Here is an 11,760-nt window from a genome sequence, read left to right on the forward strand (position 1 = left end):
TGCCGAGCTGCCCAGGATGAGGCTGGGCTGGAAGTCAAGAGATTTTTTTTTAAATTTCTTGTTACTGGTGTATGGTAGCGCACTATCTTGCCAGTCTGCAAGTGAATTTCAGTGAGCAGAATTAGACAGTGATTCTTGCCTTATTAGTTTCTGCGTAAGATATACGTAAGACTCATTTCCTCCTGCTGCCATAGTTTAAGTAATAGCCCCTGAAGCATTCGAGCCATTGCTATTTGTGGAGAACAGTACTCTTCCTCTTTTTTTTTTTATTTTTTTCAGATAAGCATTTATTAAACAAAAAGACTGTTCCAGTTAACCTGAGACTGTGACTTGAAATTTCTGTGTAGCTTAGCCATGTCATATTCCAGGTTCTAGTTCTTCCTTGTAGCCTAGCAGATTATTCAGCATTTTGTGAGGTTCAAATCCTGTCCCCACATAATTCAGAGAGGCGAGAGCATCCCTTACAAGACATGCCTTACTGCCTCTCTCCTCTTTTGATGGAGCTGCCTTGGTGTGTCTAAAACCCTGAATGCTGTGGTTGAGACCACGAGGGGAGACACTCAGCTGGATGCACCAGGACTGCAGGGAGGATTTTGTTTCGCTCTGCCTCTAGCCCTGCGAGGGAATTCCTCCCAGTCCCACTCTTGGACACCTCGGCTATCTGTGTCCAGAAGCCTGCTGTTTTCTGAGGAGAAAGCCACCCACTTGTGTTTATGCCCAGGTAGTGTCAGGAACGAACAGACCCTCCAAGCGCCTACATGAAATCCTGACACTGCAAGGAGGCTTTGCACATTTTCCCTTGTAACTGCATTTTTAATGTATTTTTAAACAAGCATATGCTAACCAGGATAATTTTGTCTTCTCCGAAAGCTGCTAACCATGCTGCATATCACTCATCCCTGCACATTTTCCTGCACCCAAATGTTGACAGCTCTGTGCAAAGCAGTGAGACTCCCTGCTTGTGACTAGGAGGGATTTGCAACCTTGGAGGAGGAATTTAGAGGGAAAAGCCAAGAAATCGTGGACAAGGGTACGTATAAAGACACTGCTTTGGCTCAGCTGCCCAGGGTGACCAGAGCAGCAAAACGGGCAGTGGAGAAGAAAAACCGCTCTCTTTCCAATCAATGCAATGAATAATTCATGGACTTTTTATATTTTAATATATAATAATATGCTTTCCACAACACATGTTACTAGCTCAGTTATCGAGGTATCATCATAATAAAGTAGCATAATTAAGTGAACTGCAGAAATATGGTTAAAAATTCATGCCAGTGGTAACTAAATATTGAACAGCTATTAGGAAGGCAGTTATAAGTCTCTCTTTTTAGCTCATTTAAAGAATATTAATCAAAAAGATGTGGCATTGACCTATTTCAGAGAAGTTACCAGGTGCACAGAAATATATTGCCTTGAAATTTATTATTCAGCACTCCATGTTCTAGCAAAATAGTACGTATTAGTGCATTTCAGTACATTTATCTGCATATCAAAATAACGTATTTAATGATGTTGATCATTCCTGCGTTTAATAATATATTCGCTGCAGCCCGGAAAAAAAAAAAAAAAAAAAAAAGCCGCCGCGCGCCCCGCCCAACGGCCGCCGGCGGCCGTTACGGGGCGGGAGTTTTGAACGCAGCTGCCGTTAGGGAGGATGCAACGGGGATGCGCGTCGGGCGCGAGGAGCCGGTGAGGCGCTTCCCCCCCACGACTCCCCTCCCCATGGGGTGGCAGCCTCGGGCGGGAGGTCCTCGCCCGCAGTCCCCTGTGCCCGGGGCCAGCCCGGTCGCCCCGCTCCCTGCAGCCCTGTGCGCTGCTGGCACTGGGGTGTCGGGGGGAATCTCCCCTGGCTGGGAGCTGGTGCGGGCCTGAGCTCCTCAGGTGCAATCAGGCCTCACGCGGCAGTTGCCCTGCGCCGGTTACTCGGAGCTCAAGGGCGGCACCTGTATCCTGCTGGCACTTACTTTTGCTGGGCCGAATTGACCACTGCTAGGATGGAAGCAGCAATTCAGGTTAAATGCAGTAAAACAACTCTGGAAAGCTGAGGTTTGTTTGCAGTGTGAAAAGGTTAAATGTACTGTGGAAAGGAGAAAGCTGGCTAGCTTGTTGGACAGTGTGGGTGCTGCTTTGGTGTGCTGAGATTGTTGTTCATCTTCCTCAAGGTCTCAGGTCTGTGGAGTTGATCCCTTTCTTGCTCTTTAATTCTTATGTTATTGATTTCTAAACCTGAATTAGTTAGAACTGGCCTGTGATTGTAAAAGGCTATTACTATTTCAGCAAACACTTGTTTCTTTAAGTAAATTTCTTAGGTTAGTATTTTTGACTTTAAAGCCTGTGTTCTAAAAGACTGCTTACTGCCTTGCTAATTGATTACTTTAAATATGGTAGACTTATGAGGCTTAGGCTTAAGCGGTAGCAAATATGAAGTATGTCAGAATATATATTTTTTTTAGGATTATATTTAAGATATCAGATTCTCCAATGGGTTCTTTACCATTTTCAGTAGCTGTTGGTGGATTATGTCTTTATTGTTATGATTTTGTTATGATGACTACATCATCTGTGCAAGGCTAGGAAATCTATTAAAAATTCTGAAATTATAGGAATATTGAGAGAGGGAGGTGTGCAATGCCCTGTTAAAGGGGTGTTTAGGGAGTTTCTGAATACAGAGCTTCAAATCCCAACAGCTGTTTATAATCTTGTCTGTTACATTGCCACTGGTGAGGGGAAAACTGGGCACCACAGGGGAAAGCAGTAGGTTAGTAGACAGCATATGGCAAAACAGTGCTGTGTCATTCCCTTAAGTCCAGATGGTATGCTTGTATTTTTAGAGGGAACTGGCAAAAAAAATCAGTTTCAAAAATCTTCAGGGATTTGAAATGAAGGCAGCTAAGTCATTCCTTTCACTCAGATTTATGCAGTAAAATTATTTAAACTCTGGTCTCACAATCATCTAATGCTAGTCCTGATTATTTTGATCCTTGCTGTGATGCGGGATGGATTAAATCCTTGTATAGTTGTGGAAGTTGCAGTAGTGGTGCATGCAGATGGATGCATCAGTGGAGTGGAGCTACCTTCCCTTAGGGTAAGCAGGGGGGTGCTTTGGGGGGCGAGGTGGTCTGTGAGCAGGTGGAAGAGCTGCTGAGCACTAAGTATTTCTCTTGCCTGTTGCATGCTGGCGCCAACCCTTCAAAAACACGGAGCCTCCTCTCTGCAGGCAGGGGGGCAGGGGTGGTGATGAGTTAGTGAGGTTCCCAACGCCTTTGTGGCTGATGCAAGGCCCCCTTTCTTGTTTCAAAGGTAGCTAACGAGAGAGGGCTTTCCAAGTGTGTAGTGTAGTTAGTCCTACAGGAGTACAGTGAGGGATAAAATAAGGAATAAAGAAAAAAGTGTTCATTACCCCTCTTTTGAGTTCCAAATCTCTCAGACAGCTGAGTTACGAGGAATGTACACGTTCCATTTTAATTCTAGCCTGTCTAGAGGTTTGAGGGAGAACAGCTGCTAATAGTTTTCTACCAGCTGAAGTAGGGAATTTGTTCATTGTAATTATTGCATTGTGGGCTTCAGTCACAGCCTGATAAAGTAGCTCCAAAGCACCTGTTTTGAGTTCAGATGTACTATGAAAACCAATGGATTGTTTTTATTTTTAGAGGTATTTGAGACATTGTTGCTTGACACTGAAAAATCCTCTTTAGCTATTGACTTGCAGTGTATTTGCAATATAAGCATTTGTACAGCAAAATGTCCCTCTATAGTCCTAAACATCTTCATTAAGGCATTTAGGAAAGGGCAATGTGAGCAGAGAAAACAAGGAAGATGATTTGTTTAGTGCTGTTTTTTGTATACATTGAACAGCCTTGGATTGGCTAGGGGTGGCCGCATAAGAAGGGAACAGGTATCATAGTTGTCAGTAGAAACTAGCCCACCTTTGGGACACAGAGTGAACAACCTTTGATACTTTCACCATGATTATCTTCTAGGCTGGTGTGGATTGACCTGTTTGAAGTGGCAAATGAGGAATAATGCAAGCTTATATATATATAAAAAAGTATTTAAATAAGCATGATAACTTTTCAGAGGTTTTATAATACATTAAAAAGTACTCTTTCAAAATAAGTGATGCAGAATTCTAGTGACTGATAGGCATATCTGTAGTTTCTTATTTTGAATGAAAAGCACTGTGTACATGACTGCCATGAGGTGAGGCATGCTTCTTGTGTAGTCTTTATCACAGCTGTTTGGCTTTTAGCTTGTGTCCAATCTGAAAGTCTTTGCATATTTCCTTTTATTACTTTCAGCTGTTATCCAAATTTTATATCAGCTACAGGTGGAAAATCAGTTTAACTCTTTTTTTCAAAATGGCCGAAGAAGTAACAAGTTCTTGTTTCTGATTGAAGGCATTTTAGGTGTTTTCCTGGGTTTTGAGATTTTTAATATTATTTTTAGTTCTATAAGCTTTGTTCAGTTAGGCTTCCTCAACTGTATGAGGGGAATATATATGCTGCTATCCTGTGAATGCCACAGCTGAGCATGTAAATATCCAATAACTTCCTGATGCAGTGACCTTTCAGTGAGTTATTTTTTTTATTTATTTGGGAATTTATATGAATAGTGTACATATGTAATGTGCTACATCCGATTTTTTAATAGTACGTCTTTTGTGCTGAAGAAAGAATAATCATTTACATTTTGTAAAAACAAACAAAAACTTAATGGCTGCACATTAATTAAAATGTAATGTTTCCTGTTCTTACAATTATATATCAAATATAACTTTAAAAAATCAGTATATTAGCTGGATTTTTGCTTAGTATCTTGTTTTTTGTATGTAGAAATGTGACATCCAAGAGAAGATTAACTTTGAATTCCACATGTGAGAAGGCATCTGTAACCTACTTGCAGTGAGTACACAGAAAGAGCAGCTGTTGCATGCAGAACCTGATGGTTTGCAGTGCCCACATACATATGTGCAGGACAGAGCTACAGAACCGAAAAGAGGAGACAATCTCCTACAGACCTGAAGAATGGTGAGTAACAGTACCCCAGAGCACTATGAAATAGGCTTTTGTCAGAATGTATTCTTAGGCAGCCTGTCTAGAAAAGTAGATATAAACCCTTCCTTTCCCCCATATTGTTGCAATGCTACTGTTGCCAAAATAAACAAACAAAAAAGATGATTTCGGTATGTTATTTTAATTTAGGAAATGTTAATGTAATTATTTTCTAGGCAGATTGTATTAGGGATGTTATCTACCAGAATTTAAGCATGTGAACCTCTGGTAATCAAAGTAATATGTCTATTTTGTTACCCTCAGCTTTCAAAATGGTACCAAACCAAGGAATTAAGCATGGAAAAGTATTGAAGTCAGGATACATATCTATCTGCTTTTCATTCATGTTACATTCATGTTAAATAAATTCTCTTTAATGATTTCATCATTGTGGTTAATTGGTACCCTCTGCTGGCCATTTTTGTTCACTACATCAAAGTAATCAATACAACATAACTTGAAAGAGAAATCATTTTAGTTGAAAGTATTTTCACATTATAATTCTTGAATGAAATAAAGTATCATGGTCTATTTGCCTTTTTTGTGCTGAACAGAATTGAACTTTGAAACTATCTTTTTCAGATTATTACTTTAAATATCATGTAGCAACTTAGCTTCAGTAAACTGTATCTATAGTAACAAACCAATTTTTTACTTTTAGAAATGTGGTCTTAGGGGATTTTTTTGAAGAATTTTTTTAACTGTCAAATCTGCATCAAATACTGTCATAAAAGCTTACTTCAAAAATTAACACAACTTGTGATATTCTGTAATTAATGCCATTTTGCTGTGTTTGTCCTATTAAGAGAAATCACTTTACATGGCTTTATCTTTTATTTATGCTTTTAATAAGAGTAATATCAAATACGTACATATGCTGATTCATAGAGCCTTTGAGCTTTGGCGTCGGTGACCACAGGCTTGTGATGACACATGTCCAGAACACAGCAGAGAAACTTGGAGATGTATCTGAACAGCTGTATCACTTTCTTAAACTCATACTCCCCTGTACTCTTTACTTGGCTTGTCTCTGTCATGTGTGGTTTAGAGTTTTATCTTAAGGAGTCCTTTGAATTGTCAGCTATAGTCATTAGAAGTGATACATGCAGTTTTTTTTTTTTTCCTTTTCTTCCTCCCCCCCCCTTTTTTTTTATTTTTGGATGCTCTTTGATATCTTTGAGCTGAGTGCAAATGCAGTTCTTTTGCAGTGTCTGGCCAAGACTGAAGTTTGGATAAAGCTTAATCCAGATATGATGATGATGGTGGTTGAGAGGGAAAATTGTGGAAGTGACTTGAGTTTCCAAGTGAATTTTGTGCCTGTTTCTTCAGAACTCTCGGGTTTCAGATACTTTAACCATCTCTGAAGTCAAGATACTGGCAGTAACTAGACACTTTAATTTCACCTTATATGGCTAGAAGTTAGGAACAGTTGCAGATGGAGGAAGAATACTCTGTTGTTACTCATTATCTATAGTTTGTTTTGACTCAGTTTAAGGTTCAGCCTGTGATTTATAGGCTGGCTACACAGAGAACTGCCTACATGTAAATTCATAATATTAACAATGCACAAATTTGTAATTGGTCTCTCTTAATAGAGGAGGAGGTGCCTCTTGTCTGTAACCTTTATATAACCAATACAGAAATTGCTTACTCCTGTGTACAGAAGAAGAAAAGTTGGCAACACTTGATTCTTTTGAAGCTGGAAACGGGAAAATGAATTTACTTGCCTTTTAGTATCCAGAGTAAATAAACCTTGCAGTAGATTATTACAAGGAATTAAGAAAATTGATGATGTACCTTCCAGCTTATCCTCGAAAGTCTAATGACTTGTACCTGCAAGACCATCTTTAATTTTATAGAAAAGCAATTTCAATAGGCTATAATAGGGAACACCTGACTTTTTGTAATGTTTAAAGAGCTGACTGCTGGAAGTCTAAATGCATAGATCTCAAACCTCTCATCTTTCTTTTTGGCAAGTCTTCAGACATTGGGTCAAACAGCTGAGTAGCATGCAGAGCAAAGGTTGCTATATCAGGTGTATGTCTGAGTGATCTCTTAATTACAGCAGCTAATTGGTAGAGCAGTGACTAGTTATATAACATACACAAACAAGATGGTAGTTTTAAAGCGTGTATGTGGTTCAGGGATACTGAATCCTCTGCACTTCAAAGCAGCTTGTGCTTCTAAGTCACACAGGTTCTTTTGAATATTTTATTTATCTCCCCTTTAGTTTCAGGGACTCTCACAACGGGAAATACTTTTTTCTTTTTTTTTTGTCAGTAAATGTTAAATACATTTCAGAGATAAATAAGCTTTAATGCTTTGAACGTTGGAAAAATATTTAACAGTGCCTAAATCCCTTAGAATCAGTATGGCCATATGGGGATGTGAATTCCCTCCTTCGCCCTTTAAAGGCCTCCTTTGATTATACAGGGTCTGCCTAACAAATGAAGGGTAGAAGTGTAACCGTTATGCATCAAATAGTCATTACCTATTTGTTATTAAATCCTTGCTTTCCTCTGCGCCAGAGAAATGGCCAGGAGTCCCTGGAGTGATACTAATATACGCATCCTATTGAGACCTCTCACGTTGTCCCAGTGCAAGGGACCCAGGCCCTGTCTGCTGCTAGAGCCGTGGCAGATTCCCAGCTGTTACGTCTCATTACCTTCTCTTTCCCAATCCCTGTATAGAACTGACACGGGTGCTGCCCCTTCCCATCTCTTGTTTGCTGACTCTCGGGGGAAGCGCAGTGGGAGCTGCCCTGTGGGTTTGGAAGGCGAGCCCGCCCTGCTGAGGATGCAGATGTCATGGCGGAACCCTCCAAAAGAGGATCGCAATGACTGAGTGGTGATCATGGACTATGATAGAGCGTGTAATTTAAGAACTGAACATCCAGAATAGGTTTTTTAGGGGAAACTAATACATTAATCCACATACTTATAAATGTATCATATATTTAGCACATGCCAGAAGCTTAGACTATTATCTAGATAATGTAATTGTGGGTCAGGCGTAAAAGGTTCAGGGCTGGCTATGCAAAAGCACTGAGATCTCTCCTAAGGAAAGTACCTACATGTCAGAGTGAGAAGTGGATTCCTTATCCACAGACTTCTCTATTAATTATTTTTACTTATTTAATGCCCAACGTGCAAGAATAAATTATGTAATTTATGCATCTAGCACTCTTATGCTTGTTGATCAACATCTTAATATATTGTTTTCTGAAGAAATAATTTTATAAAATTCTAATAAATGCCAAAGGGAATCATTGGATTTGAAACTGATTAACTGCAGTGCTTGACTGTATGCGGTTTAAATCCACGTGGATTTACAGCTAATTATAACTGAGATGAAGATGTGTGAAAATTGATCTTTGTTTTTGATAAATGGCAGCTGAAGAATAGATTAAGAACTGATTTACAAGTATCATGTTAAACTTGTTCAAACAATTGAGTATCTATAGCCTGATGACTTTCTGATTAAAATGTATTTTTTTCAGTTTGCATGGTATTAAGTGGCATACAGAAGTAATCTTTAATCCAGTACTCTAACTGTTCACATGAGCTACTAAGTACATTAGCACTGTCATTCAGAGCTTTGTTCTCACATCTGCTGTATGTTTGTAAGACTTTTCCCTCTTTTAGGGAGGAAACATTCTGTTCTTTGTCTTTGACAGAGATTAATATTTCATGTTTTGTGAGAAACTTCCTTAACTGTTTTGAGGAAGTTTAAGTCAATTTTTTATCTATTTCTGTATTTTACAAACTTCTAAATATTTTTACCTTTGACTACTGTACAAACGCATCTTTGAAACTGGAAAGCAGTTTCAGAAAATGGTGAGGTATTGATTTTTAGGAAGTTGTGGCAGTCTAAAACAATTCCCTATTGAAAAATCATTAGGCTTGATGAATGTTTTAAACAGATGCTCTTGTAAATTTCAGAACTGTACTTGCATGTATAATGAGATATCCTATAGATAAAATAATTTGCCTAAATATAAACTTTTTCAGTTACACTAATTTCTGAAAGTGTTCACTTTTATGCAGTTTCAATTAAGATCAACACGCAACTTTGATTGTAAAACCTCATAGAAATATATGACAATCTATTGCCAAAATATTAGTAATATTTGCATCTTATCATTCTGTATGTGGATTTTTCCGTCTTCATATGAAGATAAGCTCTGGAGAAGAAATGTTCCTGTATAATAAAGATTTTTACCAGAACACAGTTGAGCTATTCAACTGTTCACTGGTGCCATCATGTGTCATGTAATATACTGCATATTCTTTAAAAGACTGTTGTGTTGTACTTCAGAAACCAGCTTTGGCATTATAAATCTTGACTTCATTTGTCTTTTAGGAAAGGACTACAAAGAAACACTTATCTCCTTAATTTATGATCTCAAAACTGGCAGGGGGGAGGGGGGAGAAGCCTCAGTACTGCAGTGAATTGAGTAGATAAATTGGAAAGTTATCAAAGAAAGTACTAATAGTTAAATGACAAACATGTCTGTCATAATGGTTGTATAATGGTTTCTCTAATATCCTTCCCATACAGAAGGATATTTTTTGACAAAGACTTCCAAACTTTGTATGTAAACTAAAAATTTTTAATCAGGAATGTGATTACAAATGCTATTTGCTTTGTGGTTGGTAGAACAAGACTTTATAAGTATTTTTTTTTTCACTTAAAAAATGGAAGATTTTCTTGTAGGTGGGTAAGTGGTTTCTAGCACAACCTACATTTCAGTTTACACGTTTGCATCATGGACAGAAAACACCTCTCAACTATGTTACACAGCCATTCTGATGTAATTTCAGAAATTTTTAAAAGAGATTTATACTAAGGTAAAGAATACTTTAAGAAGGTGACTCTTCAAGTTGAACCAAGCGATTAATTTTCCTTTGGCATTGGTAATAAAACAGAAATATTTCTTATTTGAGTAGATCTAGTTACCTCCAGAACTTCAGGAAAACAAACCAAAAACTACTTGTATTTTATTTTGATCACATATCTAAAATATGGCCTATAATGTAATTTCCCTACTTTTTTATCCTTTTAGCTATTTGAATACCTATTGGTATGGAAAGGCTCTAATCACTTTAGCAATAAGGAAAGTATATTTAAGATGTGATGAACTATATAGTAATAAACTACTGCTTAGGCCTTGAATTTCTAAACTGGGTGGTGAAATCTGTACTAATTTCAAGCCATTCTTTGGTCTTTCTGGAAATCCATTTTTAACTGCACTTGCTGCATAGTAGCACTTTAAATGTGTGACTGTGGCATACTGAGATAATTCAAAGTCCTGTGGTTCTGTATATTTTAACTCTAGTCCCTAGAAAGTCTTCCTGAGGAGGAATTTTGGAGGAAGAAACAGCAAAAGTTATTAACTGGATAAGTGAAAAACTCCTGATTAAACATGTTTTTCTACCTCTCCTCTTCATTTAAGAGAGTGTATGCAGGCTGTCTCCAGTGAGAAATATAAATGAAAGTTGTCTGCTGGTGCTGAGTGGATTATTGGATAGCCTTAAAGTACATGCATTTTGCTGTGTCATGGAGATTAACTCTAAATCTGTTCCAGCTGTCACCTGGCATTGATTTCACTTTGCTTTTCAATAGGGTCAGAGGGGCTGAGCAGTGCAAAATAGCCTAATTCTACAGAGAACGTTAATACACTGATACAGGATTTGGATCACACCTTTTTTTTTTTTTTTTTTTTTGCTTAAAATTAAAGTTGTATTTAAAAATTACCTTTTTGTTAGTATTTCTGAAACTGTTAGTATACACTTCAGCTGAGTATCAAGCTGACCAGAGGTGTTTTGTCCTTTGCAAATGTTTTTCTATCAATACTGCAGCCCTGATAATTGAAGTATTTGTAGAAAATTCTAAATTGCATGATATTTTGCAGAAATTCTGTAGATGTTCATTTTAACATTCCTTGATTAAAGGAAATATTTAATGCTGTGCATTAATAATGCATCACTTAAAAAAAAACTTTTGGTTCTTCCCAGAATCACAGTGTTATGCAGTGTTTTGTTTGTTCAGAATGGGAGCTGACGTTTTTGATACTGAGGTCGCTATTGTGCATAAAGCAATAACAGATACTCGTTTTGAGAATGTAATCATATTGTGAGTATAGTTTATTTGTTTTCAATAAAGTACAAATATTTATTTTTTTAAAAAATAGATACAAATAGCAATATGCCCACTTTTTTATGGGGAAGGTATTAGTAAAGGTCCTTTTGATTTCAGTGCATGCTGGATCCTCTCCTCTGGAAAGCTGTGTGGTTTTTATTGTTTTTATGTGCATAATGATGCTGTTCACAGGCATGTCCCTTCAACTGTGTTCTTTTCCTTTGTACTTTTTGGAAGTGTTTTTCTGTGAATAAAGAAATAAACTTGTAAACAAAATAACACTTCAAAATGAAAACATTACAGAAGTACACTGCAGGCATAAACACTGTATCCAGCCTCTTAAATATTATTTCATTTTGCAGACTACTCTCTCTTTGCAGATTCCCCTTAATTCCCATCTCTCTTAATCATAGATTCAGATTTTTTTCCAGCTTGTCTTCTGTTCTGTTAAAGCTGTATCAGAATGTGCTACAGCCATAATCCTAATAGCTGAATATTACACAGATGATTATTTACTTAAGATTTTTTTTTCCACAGTAGCAGTTCAGGTATTCTCAGAGTCTCCAAT

At 37.6% G+C, this 11,760-nt stretch overlaps 1 protein-coding gene across 1 annotated transcript; it reads left to right on the plus strand.

The window, feature by feature from the left end:
• The first annotated feature begins 2,989 nt into the window (after nucleotides 1–2,989).
• LOC104568329 (rhotekin-2) lies at nucleotides 2,990–11,209 on the plus strand. Its single transcript, XM_088526471.1, is given in 6 exon segments — nucleotides 2,990–3,085; nucleotides 4,833–4,933; nucleotides 4,935–5,031; nucleotides 7,029–7,088; nucleotides 10,117–10,171; nucleotides 11,069–11,209. Coding segments are annotated over 6 exon segments (531 nt in total). The 3' UTR covers nucleotides 11,191–11,209.
• The last annotated feature ends 551 nt before the right edge of the window (nucleotides 11,210–11,760 follow it).

Source organism: Tinamus guttatus, unplaced genomic scaffold (assembly GCF_059628265.1).
Source record: "Tinamus guttatus ecotype Peru unplaced genomic scaffold, ASM5962826v1 Tinamus_guttatus_pri_ptg000246l, whole genome shotgun sequence".
Classification (NCBI taxonomy): domain Eukaryota; kingdom Metazoa; phylum Chordata; class Aves; order Tinamiformes; family Tinamidae; genus Tinamus; species Tinamus guttatus.